Source organism: Setaria italica, chromosome VIII (assembly GCF_000263155.2).
Source record: "Setaria italica strain Yugu1 chromosome VIII, Setaria_italica_v2.0, whole genome shotgun sequence".
NCBI lineage: Eukaryota > Viridiplantae > Streptophyta > Magnoliopsida > Poales > Poaceae > Setaria > Setaria italica.
In genome coordinates, this window is record NC_028457.1 from 17,968,568 (window position 1) to 17,988,631 (window position 20,064).

Consider the following 20,064-nt stretch of genomic DNA (forward strand, 5'->3'; position numbering starts at 1 on the left):
TCTCGCTCCACCACCAGAGTCGTGCTAACCACCTGGGTGGTCGCTGCGACGTAGAGTAGGAGGGGCTCACCGTCGGTCGGTGGGACCAGGATCGGGGCCATCGTCAGGAGATCCTTGAGCCGGTCAAGTGCCTCCTGGGCCTCGGCGGTCCACTCGAAGCGGTCGGTCTTCTTCAGGAGTCGGTAGAGAGGGAGCCCCCGTTCGTCGAGTCGCGAGATGAAGCAGCTCAGGGCCGCCAAGCATCCCGTGACGCGCTGGACTCCTTTTATATTTTGGATCGGCCCCATGTCGCTGATGGCCCTTATCTTCTCCGGATTGGCTTCGATGCCACGTACGGAGATGATGAAACCCAGCAGCATGCACCTCGGAACCCCAAAAACACACTTTTTAGGATTGAGCTTGATGCGCTTGTCTCTTAGCCTTTCGAAGGCTAGTTCGAGGTCGGGGATGAGCTGGTCGCCCTTTTTGGACTTGACGACAATGTCGTCGACGTAAGCCTCAACGGTTCGCCCGATGAGGTCCCCGAAACACTTAAGCATGCATTGCTGGAACGTAGCCCCCGCATTTTTGAGGCCGAATGACATCTTAACGTAGCAATAGGGGCCGAAGGGGGTGATGAAAGAGGTAGCAAGCTGGTCGGACTCTTTCATCGCGATCTGATGGTAGCCGGAATACGCGTCAAGGAAGCTAAGGGTTTCACACCCGGCGGTTGAGTCGACTATCTGATCTATGCGTGGCAAAGGAAACAGATCCTTTGGGCACGCCTTGTTGAGACCAGTATAATCAACACACATCGTCCATTTCCCATTCTTTTTCCGCACAAGAATGGGATTAGCTAGCCACTCAGGGTGGTACACTTCCTTGATGAATCCGGCCGCCAAAAGCTTCTGGAGCTCCTCGTCAATGGCCTTGCGCCTCTCCTCGTCGAAGTGGCGCAGTCCTTGCTTCACTGGCTTGGAGCCAGCTTTGATGTTCAAGGAGTGCTTGGCGACTTCCCTCGGAATGCCGGGCATGTCCGAGGGTTTCCACGCGAAAACGTCGCTATTCGCGTGGAGGAAGTCAACGAGCGCGCTTTCCTATTTGGGAGATAGGGTAGCGCCGATCCGCACGGTCCGACCGTCGGAGCTGTTGGGATCGAGGGGGACCTCCTTGATGCCTTCGGTGGCCTCGAAGGAGGTGGCCGACTGCTTGGAGTCGGGCTGGTCCTCAGCATCCTCCGTGAGCCGGACCGCCGTATCTTCCGTGAAGGTAATGGCCACGGTGTACTCGCAGCATTCTACGTCGCACTCGTATGCCTTCTGGAAGGACGTGCCGACGGTGATGACCCCATTGGGCCCCGACAGCTTGAGCTTGAGGTAGGTGTAGTTGGGGATGGCCATGAACTTGGCGTAGCACGGCCGCCCCAAGATGGCGTGGTAGGTTCCACGGAATCCTACCACCTCGAAGGTAAGGACCTCCTTCCTGTAGTTGGAAGGGGTTCCGAAAGTGACGGGCAAGTCGATCTGCCCGAGAGGCATTGCCTGTTTCCCCGGCACGACGCCATGAAATGGTGCCTTGCTGGGACGGAGGCGGGAGCGATCGATCCCCATGGCGTCGAGGGTCTCGGCGTAGAGGATGTTGAGGCCGCTGCCTCCGTCCATGAGCACCTTGGTGAGACGCGTTGTGCCGATGATGGGGTCGACAACGAGGGGGTAGTGTCCTGGCTGCAGGACGCGCCCCGGGTGGTCGGACCGGTCAAAGATGATGGTGGATCCCGACCAGTCGAGGAAGGCCGGTGTAGCACGCTCGACCGCGTAGACTTCGCGGCACTCCAGCTTCTGACGACGCTTGGAGTAGTATGCCGCCGGGCCACCGAAGATCATGAAGCAGCCATCCACCTTGGGGAAGCCGTCCTCCTTCTCTTTGTCGGGCTTCCATCTCTGGTCGCCCTTCACCGAGTTGCCTACAAAGTACCTCTTCATGAGGTTGCAGTTCTTGTAGGCGTGCTTCACGGGAAACTCGTGGTTCGGGCACGGTCCCTCGAGCAGCTTGTCGAAGAAGCCGGGGGTGCCCTCTGGGGGCGGCTGTCCCCGCTTGCGCTCAACAGCGGCCACTAGGGGTGCCTCGCACTGCTGCTTGTTCTTCTTTTTCTGTTGACGGTTGGAGGTGCCTTCGTCGGCGTCCTCCTCCCTCTTCGCTTTACCCTTGGAGCGGTCGAAGATCGCTCTGACGGCCTCTTCACCTGAGGCGAAGCTGGTGGCGATGTAGAGGAGCTCCTCCGTGGTCCATGGGCCTCGGTGCCCCAGCTCGTGGATGAGGGGCCGGCAGGAGGTTCCTGCCAGGAAAGCCCCTATGATGTCGGCGTCCGTGATGTTGGAGAGCTCGGTGCGCTTCCGGGAGAAGCGCCGGATGTACTCCCGGAGGGACTCGTTTGACCCCTGGTGGCAGCTCTGAAGGTCCCAGGGATTGCGAGGGCGCATGTACATGCCCTGGAAGTTTCCCACAAATATCTCCTTCAGGTTGTTCCAGCTACGGATCCAACCCGAAGGGATGTGTTCCAGCCAGGCTCGCGCCGAGTCGGCCAGAAAGAGTGGAAGGTTGCGGATGATGAATAGGTCATCGTCCACCCCACCGGCCTGACATGCAAGTCGGTAGTCGCAAAGCCATAGCCCGGGGTTCATCTCCCCTGAGTATTTGGCCATGTTTGTTGGTTGCCTGAAGCATGGCGGAAACGACGCGTTCAGGATGCGCGCGGAGAAGGCCCGGGGCCCCGCCGGGTCGGGGCTCGGGCTGTGGTGTTCTTCGCTGTCGTAGCGCCCGTCATGGTGGACGTGGTAGCCGCGATCCACCCCCTCCTCCCTATCCACACAGGAGCGCCTCCGCGCGTCCAGGGTGTCGCGGGCATCGCGGACGGGGCCGACGCGTCGGTGAACGGACTGAGCCCCGCCTCCGGCGGGCGGCGGTGTCCGTCGGGCGGGCGCGACCCAGTTCGCCCTAGGAGGAGGTTAATGAACAGACTTCCCCTGCTTCTCCGAGGGTACGGTGGGCACTGCCCTGCTGGTGTTTTGCTCGCATCGCCAAGATGTGGAGCTTTCCGCCTACTGGACGGCGGCGCACTCGAGCAGGTTGCGCACTTTTTGGTGCGCCTGACACTCCTCGGGCGTCGCCGGCTCGGGGAGTCATCGGAGTAGGGCCACCGCAGTGGTGATGTTCTGGCTAGCGCGAGCGAAGAGCTGAGGGCACTCTTCATCCGCGCAGATGCACTGATGGACGTCGCGTGCCCGTTGTCGTGCCCCGCCTTCGTTGCGGGGGCGCTCGACCTCCTAGCAGGGCGCCGCACGCGCCTCCGGCTGTCTGGGTCACACCGGGGCCCTACCAAGGGCTCCAGTCATAGCCGCGATGCGCGGTGAGGGAGTCCTCTGCCTCCCTTCGGCGCCGTTATCATTGGACCCCTCGGAGTGCATGTCGGCCATGAAGCACTCGCGCGAGGGGTGGTGGCTCCCGTTGTCGGAGCCGGCGTCGGAAATCATCCTCGCCGCACCCACGAGCTTGTTGCTCGCCGGCGACATGGTCATGGACCGCGCCAAGAGACGACCGTAGGTTGCCACATCATTGCGCAGCTCGAAGAGCCGCCCCTCCAAGGGAGGCCCTCCGGCGCGCGCCCGACCGCTCGCCGCTATCCTGGCGGTGGAGCCGGGGATGGTGGGACGAGCGGGCAAGACGAGGAGAGGGATCAACTTGATCCCTTTCCCGGTGGTGAGGAAGTCTAGACTCCCTTTCCCAGAGCGAAGCTGGCGTCATGGTTAGCCATCTGAAGCCGGTTTCGTACGCGCAAAGGTCCCTTACTTGGCTCGCCAACTGTCGTTGTCAAGATTAGTGGGTCAAGACTTAGACTAGTAAATTTCTTTTATGCATGTAAGGCTTCAGATGGTGGCATGGAAGACACGGGGTTTAGACTGGTTCGGGCAAGGAAATACCCTACGTCCAGTGTCGGGAGCTACTCGTGTTGCCCACGCGGTGTTCTGTAGTAGGGGTTACAGGAGTGCGAGAGAGGGAGCTGATCCCAGGTCTCTTGGGTGTGCACTGGTGCTCTAGGAGAGAGTGTGAGTGTGTTCGGTTGACTTCCCAGCCCTCCTATCTCAGGCCCCCGGTTCTCCTTTCATAGCGTAAGGAGGCCACCGAGGTTACAGGCGAGACCCGGTGTGAGGAGAAGCAAAAGAGATATACAAAGTTAGGTAAAGTACAACATAAGGGGAGGGACCAAGTCCCTAGGCCACTGGCATCCTCGCCGGCCTTCGGCTCCTACCGGCGCATCTGCAAGAGGAGGGCGGCCGCCGTCACGTCCTGTCAATGGTCTCCTCGGCGGCTATCGCCGCAAGGTGTGATGATGGTGTTTCGTCATGGCACCTGTGTCCATTGGGGGAGGCGGCGGATCCCGCCATCTATCTGACAGCCCGCGGAAGGTGGACATCGCGTCCCTGCTGTCGGACGCGCAGGACGCGAGAACGGGCGAGGCCTCCTCCTGCTCCGGGCGGCGCAGGCCATGAGTGCCCTGTAGCGAATCGGGGGAGGCCGCAACCACTGTAGCTTATGCTGCGAGGCCGCGCATGGGTACTTGTGGAGGGTTGCGTCGGGGACACGGATGTCCTTATTCCTGATAGAACTGCGGCACATTTATGGCGAGATCGACAGGGGGTCCCACAAGGTCCGCGCCCGAGGCGGATACTTGTCTTGGGGGTCCGGGTGAGCCCGACGCCCTGTGCCCCGAGTCGGGCGAGGCCGAATCTTGCGGCGAGGGGTCGGGCGCTCCCGACCCCAGGCCCGTGCCGTCGGCCCAACATGGGAGGCGAGGGCCGCGCTCCGCCTCGCCCGACCCAGGGACACTGGGTCGGGCGAGGCGGAGCGCGGCCCTCGCCTCCCATGTTGGGCCGACGGCAGTCTTTATTGCCTTAGGTGGGCCTGGGCTTTTATGATTGTTGCTTCCATGGGCTTTGGGAGGTCGTTAATATTTCCCCCCAACAATTACCGAATCGAGTACATCAGGTTCGAAGTTGCCAACTTCGAAGCTTCTTATCATGCCATACTTGGGGGGCCAGGCCTTGCCAAGTTTATGGCAATACCACACAACATTTACCTGGTACTCAAGATGCCAGGACCCAAGGGCGAGTTGACACTATGGGGAGACCTAAGGCGATCATACGAGTGCGACACTGAAGCTGTAGAAATCGCAGCAACTTCTCAACCACCCAGTCCCATAGAAACTCAACCCCATGGAACTCGAGATCCCTAAAAACAAGTCAGGATCATCGAAAGTAAAACCAGCAAGCGAGAAAGTCTTCAAAACCATCGATCTCCATACTGGTGACTCATCCAAGACAGCCCTGATTGGAACAGGGCTAGACCCTAAATAGAAAAACGTGCTCATTAGCTTTCTTCGGGCCAACCATGACATCTTTGCTTGGAAGCCAGCTAACATGCCAAGTGTGCCCAAGGAGCTAATTGAGCACTCCCTAAACGTCGACCCTGAAGCCACCCCAAAAAGACAATGACTACGAAGGTTCACCCAGGACATAAGAGATGCAATCAAAAAAGAGGTAGCCAAACTACTCGCGGCAGGGTTTATCAAAGAGGTTTTCTATCTTGATTGGCTAGCTAACCCTGTACTCGTTCGAAAGAAGAATAATGAGTGAAGGATGTGCATCAACCACATAGACCTCAACAAACATTGCCCAAAGGACCCCTTCGGACTACCTAGGATCGACCAAGTAGTTGACTCCACAGCTGGGTGTGCCTTGCTCTGTTTTCTTGACTGCTACTCAAGCTATCACCAAATAGCCCTCAAAAAAGAAGATCAAGCCAAAACAGCCTTCATCACCCCGTTCGTTGCATTTTGGTACAAAAAAATGTCCTTTGGGCTAAAAAATGCAGGGGCGACCTATAACCGCACCATCCAGATGTGCTTGAAAAAAGAACTACACCGCAACGTAGAAGCTTATGTAGATGACGTAGTCGTCAAAACAAGAAACCCGGATGATCTAGTCGCAGATTTAGAAGAAACCTCCGCAAATCGACGAGCATTCCGTTGGAAACTCAACCCTACCAAATGCATTTTCGGTGTACCTTCCAGAAAATTACTCGGATTCATAATTAGCCACCGTGGCATTGAGGCCAACCCGGAAAAAGTATCTGCCATCACAAATATGCAAGCTCTAGCTGGCATCAAGGATGTGCAGAAGCTTTCAGGCTGCATGGCAGCCATAAATCGATTCATCTCAAGAACTGGAGAGTGCGGATTACCCTTCTTCAAGCTACTCAAACGATAGGACAAGTTTTAGTGGATAGAGGAGGCAGACAGAGCCTTAACATAGCTCAAAGACTTCTTGTCAAAACCACCAGTCCTCACAGCTCCATCTCTAGATGAAGACTTGCTCCTATACATAGCTACCACCACTCATGTCGTCAGCACATCAATAGTAGTCGAAAGGTCTGAACCAGGCCACATCTACAAAGTCCAAAGGCCCATCTACTTCATCAGTGAAGTACTCTCAGATTCAAAAACTCGGTACCCATCGGTGCAGAAGTTACTCTACGCAATCCTGCTTACCTCACAAAAGCTGCGACATTACTTTCAAGAACACACCATATCCATCATCACCGACTTCCCGCTTGGTGAAATCCTTCACAACAGGGACACAACGGGAAGAATCTCCAAATGGGCGGTTGAACTCGGAGCCCTATCTCTGGACTTTAAACATAGAACAACCATCAAATCTCAAGCTCTGGTGGACTTCATGGTAGAGTGGAGAGAAAACCAAGTACCAACACCAGTGGAAAGACCAGAACATTGGGTTATGTACTTTGACGGTTCTCTCAAGCTTGAAGGCATCAGCGCAGGAGTTCTTCTAATTTCTCCAAAGGGCAAACAACTCAAATATGTTCTTCAGATATTTTGGGAAGTTTCAAACAATGAAGCTTAGTACGAAGCACTACTACACGGTCTTCACCTCGTAATCTCACTCGGAATCAAACGACTACTAGTATATGGTGAGTCACTAGTCGTCATTAACCAAGTCAATGATGATTGGGATTGCAATAAGGAAAATATGGATGCCTACTGTAAGGAAGTCTGCAAGCCAGACAACAAGTTCTCAGGCTTAGAGTTCCACCATATCATTCGCGACAACAATGTAGCTACTAATGTGTTATCAAAATGGACTCAACGCGTGCAGAAGTTCCAGCAGGGATTTTTGTACATGAGCTTCGCAAGCCCTCCATACCAGAACAAGCTACTCCAGCAACTACCAGTACCAAACCTCCAGATCCCAACCGAGAGGTCATGATGATCAAAGTCAACTGAAGATCTCCATTCATTGACTACATCAAAGAACAAAAGCTACCATTTGACGAAAGCCAAGCTGAAAAAGTCTCGTGACGAGGAAAGAATTATGTTCTAGTTGGAGACAAGCTTTACAGGAGAAGCGCATCTTTAGGGATACTCATGAAATATGTCACCCGAGAAGAAGGTTAAGAAATCTTGGAAGAAATACACAAAGGAATCTGTGGTAACCATGCCTCTTCACGAACAATCATTGGTAAAGCCTTCAGAGCAGGTCTCTATTGGCCCATGGCACTGGCCGATGCAAAACAACTAGTACGAAGATGCCAGGCTGCCAATTCTTCACTAAGCAACAGCATGTCCCCGCCTACAAGCTCATTACAATACCTCCAACATGACCTTTTGCTTGCTGGGGGCTTGATATGATAGGACCACTTCCAACTATGCCAGGAGGGTTCAATCAAGTACTCGTAGCCATTAACAAATTTACCAAGTGGATTGAAGTCAAACCCGTCACTTGCCCCAAGATAGACCGAGTCCTCGACTTTCTGGAGGAAATTGTACATCGCTACGGCTTCCCCAACAGGTTCATCATTGACCTAGGATCCAACTTCAACAATCATGACTTCTGGGAATACTGCAAGAACAGTGGAATCGACGTACGATACATCTCTGGTTCTCACCCAAGGGCCAACGGCCAAGTCGAGCATGCCAACAGCATGTTACTCGAAGCTCTCAAGAAGAGGTTGCACGACATCGGCAATGCAAAAGGAGGCAAATGGCTCAAAGAACTACCCAATGTTCTTTGGGTACTACGTACATAGCCATGCAATCCTACTGGGCACTCTCCCTACTTCCACGTATATGGGTTAGAAGCCATCCTCCCTGCAGACGTCATCTGGCAGTCTCCTGCAGTTGAGCAATATGATGAAGGAGTATCAGAGGAAACAAGATGCATGGACCTCGGCAGTTTGGAAGAAACAAGATGTGCAGCACTAGTTTAGTCAGCCAGATATCTCGATGGACTACGACGTTACCATGACCGCAATGTCAAAGAGCGTTCCTTCAACATGGGTGACTTGGTCCTTAAACGCATCCAAGACACATCAGGGCTGGACAAACTCAAGTCGCCATAGGAATGTCCCTACATCATATCCAAGGTCACAGGGCCTGGATCGTACTGACTACAGGACCTCTCAGGAAAACAAATACCAAACTCTTGGAATATAGAACATCTGTGTCGCTATTACCCATAGCAGACTACAAGATATATACTCGGGCTTTCATGATAGTTAATTAAAACAACAAAATTGTTTGGCAAACACTATCTTTGCCTTTGTTCGGCTATCCACAGCCACTTGAGCTCTCCAAGCTCTCCGAGCCCCAGCGCTCCGTTCGACTTGATTCCATCAAGTCTCTTTGAGTTATCGCAACTCGTTGGCTATTCATAGCCACTTGAGCTCTCTAGCTCTCCAAGCCCCAATGCTCCGTTTGACTTGATTCCATCAAGTCTCTTAGAGTTATCGCAACTCGTCGACTATTCACAACCACTCAGGCTCTCTAGCTCTCCAAGCCTCAGTGCTCCATTTGACTTGATTCCATCAAGTCTCTTCAAGTTATTGCAACTCGTCGGCTACTCATAGCCACTCGAGTTTCTCAGCTCAAGCATTTCATAATTTTTCACCAACTCGTGTCTACAAGATTAGGCGGCTTAACAAAGTCATGACTCAAGTCATTTCACTGGGCTACAAACACTTACGACAAGAAGCCACGACTACATCGATGCCATTTGCTCAAAGGCACAAGATTGCCGCAACCATCAAACAAGGAGTTCTTAAGATTGCATTCTTTGCATTAAATAAGCTCCAAAGTTACATCCAACTATTCCATGAAGTTAGGGTATACAATGTTGGGATATGAGGTAGGCTACGCTAGCGCAAAACAAATTTTTTCTACCGTGTAAACCATGAAAACTGCCGTATATGGATCACGGGATTACCACTCGACGCACTGGTGCGGAAGATGTAGAATCGTGTCAAGGCAGCGAAGTTGATCAGCGTAGTCGAACATGTAGTCGATCACATCAACGTCGAGCAGCTCCTCAGCATCTCGTCCACGTGCAGCAAGGTCATCCTCGTGTCGCGGCTCGTCGTCGGCTCGTCATGGCTCGTTGGCGGCTCGTCGTGGCTCGTCGACGGCTCGTCCAAGTGCTGCAGGCTCAACACCTCCAAGGTATCCACACGTGCAGGGAGGAAGCGTCGCAAGCCGGACTGCTAGATCCACGAGTTGCAACAGGAGAGGGCGTGGGAGGCGCTAGATGTGTTTTTCCAAAAGGTGTAAATCCTAGGGCGCCCCCACCCCTCTATTTATAGAGGTTCCTGACGGGCCTCTAGGTCTGAGGCCCATTAGTACTTCTAAACCTAATCTAACTCAGATCACATCCGAATTAGGCTTCCAGCCCCTTAAGTGTGTAACCCTATGGGTTCGGATACGTATAGACATGGCCCGAGTACTCCTACTCGGCCTAATAGTTGGTAACGGCCTCTAGCAAGACGTGCCAACTCCTATACGCACACGAAGATCATATCAGATGAACCATCACAACTTCATGTGCATGCTATTCCCTTTGCCTCATGATATTTGGTCTAGCTTCAAGCCGACCGCTCTTTCTCGATCCTGTGATTCGGAATCCCTTTGTAGGTTAACTCTTAACCGTACGTAGCATGGCCATGCATTTTCGAATCCGATCACACGAGGGGCCCAAAGATATCACTCTCAATCAGAGAGGGGCAAATCCCATCTTGATTGACCATGTCTCACAGCATGCTTCTTGACAAACCCGAAAGCTACCTTTTTAACTACCCTATCACGGTGTAGCGTTTGGTAGCCCCTAAGTAAGTCGATCCACATCTTGAGTACATGCGACAATCTCAGATCTAAGGACAAAGCGTACATGTTGTGTAAAGAGAGAACTACTTCTCATGTTGGGTCAGTCCTAGCACATGTCTCCACATGTCTCCACATGTGCCCACATTATTAGTTTAACATCTCCATGTCCGTGACTCGTGAAACATAGTCATCAACTAATACATGTGCTAGTCTAATATTCATGTGTGTCCTCACATGAACTCTGACTAGGGACAACTTTAGAATAACCATACAAGTAAAGAGTTTCACATACAATTCACATTATTGCAAATCAATTCAAGTAGCCTTTAATGGATATTCAAGGAACACAATATAAATCATGGATACAAATGGAATATCATCATCTCTATGATTGCCTCTAGGGCATACCTCCAACATACAAAGTACAACACAATGACACAACAATGACTACAAGCAACTGCCTACTGGTAGTCTGAATAGAAGTCCCAGGCTTTTACTATATCACAAGGATACATAGGCCAAGGTACAATCAGTGTCAAAAGGCAGGACCTGCACACGAGGAAGCTGCGCAATACACAGCCATATCCTGGTCCTCTTCCCTGACAACACTAGGAACTCCTTCACCGCTGCTCCCTCGACGGCAACAAAGATCAATCCCTGATGCAGGATCAGGAAGAAAAATACCAAGACGACGAAGCGCACTACCCGAGCTGCTCCCTGGACAGCTTCAGTGCACAGACCCACACTGCATGCCACACCTCCGCCTCTGATCAGAGATACGGATAAAGATCGTGGCGCTCATCACCCATCACTCGCGAGTTCCAGTGTGGACCGAGCTGGATCACGAGCTGCAAGATGAGGCACACGGCAAACCCTCCTACGAGCATTCTTCTAGCATCACGGCTATCCCTACGAGAACAAGAGTCTGTCGAAGGAATCTTCTAGCACCAGGGCGCTCATTGGAAGCTCTCTACTATCAAACAACAACAACCTAAAGCAAGCCATCGCTACACTGAAGGGCATGATCCTGGTCGATTACCCAGGGGCCTATTTATAGCCGAAGAGCCACAACCACCAACTACTCAGAGTTACTGCTCGCTCGTGACGATCAGCTTGAGACGCTGACAAGGGTCAGACAGGCGTTTTTTGACTCCACGCACGTGACGGCACTCAAACACAATAGATAAAAGTGAACAGTTCACCCATGCATTCTCTCAAAGTACAAGGCAATAATGGTGACATGACCCTCAACAGCAACACCAATAATTGGAGACCACACCGGATACTATGACTACTCGATCACTCGAATCTATCTTTTCTGACTACAAAGTCAATTCCGACTACAAAGCCAGCCAAACAAAGACCATCGATCATAATCAGAATTCAGACTTTACAATTAAAAGATTTACAAAAAGAGAATTGTTTGAGTACACCCACAAGTACTCGATAAAAATACAACTCGAGTTCAACAAAACTATGGCTCCTCCAAAGATACAAACTCGGACATCTCTGAAGCAATTGGCTCAGCCTCCTCAAGATACTGCACATACCGGGCAACTCCATCACCAGCCACCGACAAGTTTGCCCTCAACTAATATGACTTGACCACTGCAAGGACTTGTTTGCAGACAGTCTTACAGAGTCCAGCAACTCTACCCGGGGCAGCTCTTAGTCTCTCGACTAGCGAGCGAGGCTCAGCGTCATCTTCAAGTGGAGCAATGGCGTTGACTACATCCTGAGCAGCACTGGTCAACTCTTGGAGATCACCTTTCAGTCTCTCTATAGTTCTACCATGGATTCTACAGTCCACCATAGCCATCGCCAGCATCACTCCATTATGATTCTTCCTATTCCTCTAACGCTCATAGGCCGCCTAAGTTTTAGCCAGAGCTGCCCTAAGATGGGTAGCCTTGTCGGCTACCCGGTCATGAGCATTTCTCCAATCAAGCAGTTGGCTACTCGCAGTGGCCTCTTTGCTCTTAAGCTCTGTGCCAAACACCACACAGATCAAATTTATGACTACAATCAAATCACACTCGAGAAACCATGAGTACTCACCTTGATATCTCTGGTTCAAAGATTTATAGCGACTCTCTAATTGATGCTGGAAGACTTCATGATCATTCCTTTCAATTGCAAAAGATTTTGCAGCCCCCTCGTGAACTCTCAAGGAATCTGTAAGATGACAACACTCTTGCTCCAGTTGCGCTACCAATTGAGAGGCTTCGCTGCGCTCCTGAAGAGCCTGAGTATTCCTCTGAGCCTTGTCATACAGATCCTTCAACAAAACAAAACTAGCCGTCAAGACTTATCAGAACAAATAGAACAAAAAATGAGTTATGCTATACCTGAAAGCTTTGGATAGCTCTCCTAATCTTCGATTCTGGAGGTAGCTCGAGTACTGGACCACTAGTACTCTTGGCAACTTCAGGCTCTGACTCCCTACCAACAATAGACCCTGCAGACAAACCATGATCAACTAGTAGATACAAGAGAGTACTCTTTGCAACAAACATCTACATACCTATCATGCTGACTTCACCCATCTCTGTTGAAACAACCAGCGCCAAAGTTTTAGCACCAGTCGTACTCACTGTTGGCGCAACCTCAGCCGTTGAGGACGGCACACCCGTGGAACTCTCGAGGACCAATGGGCCCTCTACTGAGCGGATGACCTCCTGAAGCATGGATATAGTCGCACCTAGACGACCTGTGTCATCAAGCTCTAATGCATCATCCATAGTCAAGTCGAACATGGATACAGAGAGTACAACCAGCAGGTTAGCCTCCATCCCCGCCTCCATAGGAATAATGTCATCTGCATCCCTGGATCAACCAAATCGCAAGATCGTAATACAGCTATAGAGTACAAACTCATTAAAAGGAGACATTACACAAACCCTTACCAGGATGATCGTGGTGGCAAATGAACACGTTTCTTTTCGGTTACCACCGGCTGGATAATCAGCACCACAGGTGTCGTTGTCAAGATTAGCGGATCAAGACTAAGACTAGTGAATTTCTTTTATGTGCGTAAGGCGTCGGATGGTGACGTGGGAGACACGGGGTTTAGACTGGTTCGGGCAAGGAAAAGCCCTACGTCTAGTAGGGGGAGCTGCTCGTGTTGCCCACGCGGGGTCTGTAGTAGGGGTTACAGGAGGGCGAGAGAGGGAGCTGGTCCCTAGTCTCTTGGTGTGCACTGATGCTCTGAAGGAAAGTATATGTGTTTTGCTTGCTCGAGAGAGTCCCCTGTCTCAGGGCCCCTAGTCCTCCTTTTATAGCGCAAGGGGAGCTCAGGGTTACAGATGAGCCAGCCATGAGGAGAAGTAAAAGAGATAAGCTAATTCAAGTAAAATACAACACAAGGGGAAGGACCAAGTCCTCGAGTCGCCTCCCCCCGCTCCAGTCTTCGGCTCCTGTCAGTGCATCCACCGGAAGAGGGCGGCTGCCTTCGGATCCTGTCGACGATCTCCCTGGTGGCTGTTGCCGCTAGGCATGATGATGGTGTTCGGTCATGGCATCTGTGCCTGTTAGGGAAGGCGGCAGATCCTGTTATCTTGCTGATGGCCTATGGGATGCGGGCGTCACGTCCCTGTCACTGGATGCGCGGGGCGCAAGAACGAGCGGGGCTTCCTCCTGTGCTGGGCAGCGCAGGCCATGAGTGCCCTGTAGTGAATCGGAGAGAGCCGCAGCCACTGTAGCCTGTGCTACGCGGTCGTGCTTGGATACTTGTGATGGGTAACGTCGGGGGTGCGGGCGCCTTTCTGCGCGCCAGAGCCGTGGCACATTTATGGCGAGATCGGCAGGGGGGCCACGAGATCCGCGCTCTTATCTTCTAGTCTGCGCCTGAGGTGGATATTCGTCTTGTGGGCTTGGGTGAGTCCGACCCCCTATGCCCTGGGTCGGACGAGGTGGAGCCTTGTGGCGTGGGGTCGGGTGCTCCCAACCCTGGGACTGTGGGTCGGTGAGGCGAATTCTGGCTGTCGAGGGGTCGGGAGCGTCCGACCCCGGGGCACTGGGTCGGGCGAGGCGGAGTGGGGTGTTCCCCTCCCATGTTGGGCCGATGGCGGCTGCCATTGCCGCAGGTGGGCCTAGGCCTTCATGATTGTCATTTTAATGGTCATTAGGAGGTCGTTAATATTTCCCCCCAACGGTAGCCCCCGAGCCTGTGGTGGAGTGGGGACGCTCCTCCAGAGGCTATTATCATCCTTTGTCGGGAATTTCCGCTCATCGTGCAAGCTGCAGTTAATCAGGGACGGGAAGTGTTGTTTGTTCGGTTTGGCCAAGGAGGTTGATTAGGCGGAGCGTCCTATGGGTGACTCGGCGCGGGAGGATTTCTTGTTGTCCCATAGAGCATCTTCCGTCTGGAAACCTCAAGTCGTGACCATTCATGTGGTCATTGGTTGCGAGGCTAGCCCACGAGCCCTCACGCGTTGTAGGGGACCGGTCGGGAGGCTAGATCGACTTTTGTACCTTACCCCTCAAGCCTCCGTTCGCTGAGATGGAGGGGGTGAGTCGTGCCACGTTATCCTCGCCGGACAAACCATGGTGCGCTCGTTGAGCTGCTAACGGGTTGATTCGAGTGGGGTCCCGGTCCCCGTTCGGGGGGGTCCGGCTCAAGCCAAGCTGGTGGCGTACCCCAAATTCTGGCCGGTCAGTTCATATGGTTCCCGAGTCCGTTCGATCAGATCCGGTGGCTTGTTGCCTTTCTTAGGGGAAAAACCATGAACTCTGGTGCCGGTCCGGACTCGAATGTGAGGTCAGGACGCCCTAGGCTGTCATGCACCCGGGTGATGGCCGCTAGCGGACCCGTCCCTTCTCACCCCTTGCTCGGGGTTATCCTGGGGCGGCTGTCGAACCCATGGTGGGCTAGCCTTTGAACCCCTGGATCGTAACGGGCCGTAGGGGCATTTCAGCCTTGGGCCTTGGGCTGGATGCGGAGGAGGTTGTGCGCGCGTACTCTATGGGAGGCGAAGTGGCGGAAGGCGTCGAGCCGCGAAACGAGGGAGGAGAGGATGTTTCCTGCAGCAGGTCATGCGCACGATTTCCAAAAAGGGCGGGCGTGACGGGGCGTACCTAGCACCGCATTTATTGCGATGGGGGTGTCTGTTCTGCTTCCCACGCACCCTCCTATAAGACGGGGAATCCACCTCGCCGGTTCCGCCCGCAATCTGCCCCCAAGTCTTTTCACCTCTTTGCACGCCCTTAGCTTTCTTGCGCGCCGTTCGTCTTCCTCCGCCCAGCGCTGCAACCTTCCTCACCTTCCGCCGTCGAGCTTTTCTCCCCTTTTGCAATGGGATCGTGGGCGCGCACAAGCTTTGGCACCTCGCGCGCTGATGGCCTCACGAGGAATTGCCTCCTCTGTGATAGGACCGAGAGGGGCGAATGGCAGTTCCCCGAGATGGAGGAGGTGCCGAGTCTGCCCGCCGGCTACGTTGTGTCATTCGCCCACTTCCACGAGAGAGGGTTTGCGACCCCGCTGAGTCTTTTCTTTTGCGGGCTGCTGCACTACTACGGGCTCAAGCTGCAGCACCTTAATCCCAATGGGTTCCTGGGCATCGAGCCCAACTTCTCACTTTGGAAGTATTTCTTTGCGGTCAGCCTGTACCAGAAGGCCGAGAAGAAAGGAAGCCAGCAGCGGGCAACCCCGGTGCCGATAGGGTGCGCCGGAATCCACCTCCGCCATACCCGCGCCAAGGAGTACATGGCTATGAAGACCGTGGCATCCCACAAGGGGTGGCATCAGCAGTGGTTCTACGTGAAGAACTACTCTAACTCCCCCTTGCCGGAGTTCACCGGCCGCATCATTGAAGTGGCGCCAGAGCTGTGGTCGTACGGCCCGGTAGAGAAGGAGAAGAAGCGGATCACCGACTTGCTTCATGCCATCGAGTACTTGAAGGGAAAGGGGCTGACCGGGGCCGGAGTTATCGGGGTGTACCATGCTCGGAGGGTGGCGCCGCTGATGCTCGGGGTCCGCTCGCTCGCCGAGATGACTCCTGACACGCTGACCGAGGGCACCGTCCTTGCGATGGGTGCGCTCGCCACGTCCGAGATTCGGCAGCGAGTCCGGGAGGTGCTGGAGGATAAGGATGCCGATTACCTGGTGCCTGGCCACCCTCCGATGTTCCCGAACAAGAACTTCGTCCAACTAGTGAGGACTTTGCGCTTTCGTTTCCTTCTTTTGTGTTTCTTGGTTCGTCACTCTGACTCGGAACTTTCGTGTCTGCAGGGCCACATGACCAATGTTGTCGACTCGCGCCCACTGGTGCCAGAGGACACTGAGCGGCGGCAGCAGAATTGCCTCCTCACCGAGAAGCAGAAGCAGCGCAAGGACAAGGAGATGGTGAGGAAGAGAAGGAAGGCCACCAAGGAGTTCCAACGGCGGCGGTGGGGCCAGGTTGTGTCGGACGATGATGATGATGATGATGATGAGGAGGAGGAGGACAACGAGGAGGAGGAAGAGGAGTTCGTTCTGACCCCCAGTCGGACGCGCTCGTTATCTGGGAGCCGCACCCCCAACCGGCCGCAGGGGGCACACCGAGCAGACCACCTGTGCAAGACCCGCCCCATCGAGGCTCTGGGGCCGCACCCTAGGGGTCGGCACAGCGCGTGCCTCGGGAGTCAATGGAACCAACCCTCGACCCTCAACCTGCAGCCCAAGAGCAGAGGAGTAGCAGCAAGCGGCCACTGCCAGATGCCTCGGGGTCGGCATCGAGCTCGGAGGCGAAATGCGCCCGCCGTCCTCCCGCTGGGGGAGTGTAAGTGGAGATTCTCCACGCATCTTATTCCTTCCCTGGCGTTGAGTTGTTTTTGCTGATGTTATTTGTTGTTCCACAGCGCCGCCCCCCGTGACTTTGTTCCGCAGCTGGCGCCATAGAAGGCATTGCGGGTGTCGTCCTGTTGGGATAGGAGTTAGGCTACACTAGCGCAAATCAAAATTTCTACCGCGTAAAACCCGGAAGAACTGCCGTATAAGGATCACGGGATTACCACTCGACGCACTACTGGTGCGGAAGATGTAGATTTGCGTCGATGCAGTGAAGACGATCAACGTAGTGGTATGTAGTCGATCAATGTAGTCGTACGTAGTCGATCACGTCAACGTCTAGCAGCTCCTTAGCAGCTCGTCCACGTGCAGCAAGATTGCCCTCGTGCCGTGGCTCGTCGTGGCTCTTCGGCGGCTCGTCATGGCTCGTCGGCGGCTCATCCAAGTGCTGTAGGCACAACACCTCCAAGGTATCCACACATGCAGGGAGGAAGCGTCACAAGCCAGACTGCTAGATCCGCGAGTTGCAACAGGCGAGGGCGTGGGAGGTGCGGCAGATGTGTTTCGCCAAAAAGGTGTAAACCCTAGGGCGCCCCCACCCCTCCATTTATAGAGGTTCCTAACGGGCCTCTGGGTCCGAGGCCCATTAGTACTTCTAAACCTAATCCAACTTGGATCAGATCTGAATTGGGCTTCCAGCCCCTTAAGTGTGTGACCCTATGGGTTCGGATACGTATAGACATGGCCCGAGTACTCCTACTCAGCCCAATAGTCGGTAGTGGCCTCTAGCAAGACGTGCCAACTCCTATACGCACAGGAAGATCATATCAGACGAACCATCACAACATAATATACATGCTATTCCCTTTGCCTCACGATATTTTGTCTAGCTTCAAGCCGACCGCTCTTTCTCAATCCTGTGATTCGGAATCCCTTTGTAGGTTAACTCTTAACCGTACGTAGCATGGCCATGCATTTTTGGATCCGATCACTCGAGGGGCCTAGAGATATCACTCTCAATCAGAGAGGGGCAAATCCCATCTTGATTGACCATGTCTCATAGCATGCTTCTTGACAAACCCGAAAGCTACCTTTATAACTACCCTGTTACGGTGTAGCATTTGATAGCCCCTAAGTAGGTCGATCCACATCTAGAATACATGCGACAATCTCAGGTCTAAGGACAAAGCGTATATGTTGTTTAAAGAGAGAACTACTTCTCGTGTTGGATCAGTCCTAGCACATGTCTCCACATGTGTCCACATTATTAGTTCAACATCTCCATGTCCATGACTTGTGAAACATAGTCATCAACTAATACATGTGCTAGTCTAATATTCATGTGTGTCCTCACATGAACTCCGACTAGGGACAACTTTAGAATAACCATACAAGTAAAGAGTTTCACATACAATTCACATAATTGCAAATCAATTCAAGTAGCCTTTAATGGATATTCAATGAACACAATATACAAATCATGGATACAAATGGAATATCATCATCTCTATGATTGCCTCTAGGGCATACCTCCAACACGTCCACCTCCGCGGGGCGAACCGTGACCTCGCCGGCTGCGAGCGGCAGCATCACCGGAGAGACCGTGGAGCTTACCACGGAGGTGGCTCCTACGACAGCAACTGGTGGAGTGGTGCCGCAGCCAGACACAGGGCAGGGTCTGACCCCTACTCCACCCTTTGCCTCCTTGGCTGACCCCGCAGGATAGGGCATTGCCCCTGGGGGCCCTCCAATCGGGGTGGTGATAGACCTTGACTACGAGGCGGAGGAGGAGCGTGCGGCTCCAACGGCGGTGGCAGAGACAGGGACGGTTGCCCCAGTGACTGTGACGGGGACGACGGTGGCGACGGAGGAGAGAGAGTCCGCCCCCACTGCCATGACGGGGACAGCGGCAGCGGGGGAGGCAAGGACGCCTGCCCCAGCGGCTGCGACGAAGGCAGCGGCGGTGGCGGAGGTAGGGACATCCGCCCAGGGAGCCATGGCAAAGGCGGCGGCGGTGGCGGACGTGGGGGTGCCTGCTCCGGCGGCCACAACGGGAGTGGGAACGCCTGCCTCGGTGGTCGCGACGAAGGCCGCGGCGGTGATGGGAACGCCTGCTCCGGTAGCCGCGACTGAGACGGTGGCGGCGGCGGATGGATCAGGACGCACGTTGGCATCGACGACGGCTGCGGCGACCTCGACAAGGACGGCGGCACATGCGCCGGGACCGTCAGCGAGGCCAGTGGCCTCCGCGGCGGCGGCACCTGCCCCGGCGGTGGCGTCGGGGGCGGCCATAGCGGTTTCCACCCTTGCCTCAGTCAGTCCCATTCCCAAGGCGTGGAGTGGGGCTACCCTGTGCTGGATGTCCCTTGATGACCCGCATAGACCCCTCTTCACATTGGATGACGGTGAGGAGTGGGGCAAGTGGTGGGCAGTGCAGGGCGAACTTGCCAACATCTGCGCTACCCTGTCCTCGACGATGGGGGAGCTGGATGACGTCATCATTCCCGGTGGCCAGGTATGGTGTTCTCCCTGGCGGTTATTTTCCTCCCGTCGATCTATTACTGAGTATATATTGTCTTGTAGGCCCTCCAGGAGTGCAGCCGGGGGAAGTCCAATTTCCTCCAGCATAAGCGGGAGCTCTAGGAATGCTTCTCTGTGGAGAGGCAGCAGACCGGGGAGCTAACCGTGCAGGTTGCCGCCGCCCAACAAGTCATCAATGACCTGCAAAGGCGCGAGAAGGCGACGCGGGAGGACGCGCGGTGGGCGGAGGACAAGTTCCAGGCCATCATCGAGAAGACTCGCCTCGACCGCGAGGAGTTCCAGGCCGCTGCTGAGAAGGCCCGCCTTGATGCTGAGGAGCTCGCACGGTTGAAGGGAGAACATGAAGCCCTTTAGAAAACCATCGAGCGCATCCAGCGTGAGCAGCAAAAGGCTTGGCAGGACCAGGATTTCGAGGTAGCCCGGAAGGACGAGGTCGAGAAGCTGGCGGCCGAGCTTGGGGCGGAGGTCAGCCAGCTCCACGTGCAAGTGCAGGGGCTTCAGACCATCGTGGCCCAGGGGCTCGACCGGGAGCGTGAGCTGAAGGCCCAGTCCG

At 54.2% G+C, this 20,064-nt stretch overlaps 2 protein-coding genes across 2 annotated transcripts; both read right to left on the reverse strand.

Moving 5' to 3' along the window:
* Positions 1–1,076: 1,076 nt before the first annotated feature.
* LOC111258212 lies at positions 1,077–1,640 on the reverse strand. Its single transcript, XM_022829096.1, has one exon. The coding sequence runs from the start codon at positions 1,638–1,640 to the stop codon at positions 1,077–1,079; it is 564 nt and encodes a 187-aa protein (XP_022684831.1).
* A 17,103-nt stretch (positions 1,641–18,743) lies between these two features.
* On the reverse strand, positions 18,744–19,262 carry LOC101781312 (antifreeze protein Maxi-like). Its single transcript, XM_004980379.1, has one exon. It carries the CDS (start codon positions 19,260–19,262, stop codon positions 18,744–18,746), a length of 519 nt encoding a protein of 172 aa, XP_004980436.1.
* Positions 19,263–20,064: the final 802 nt, after the last annotated feature.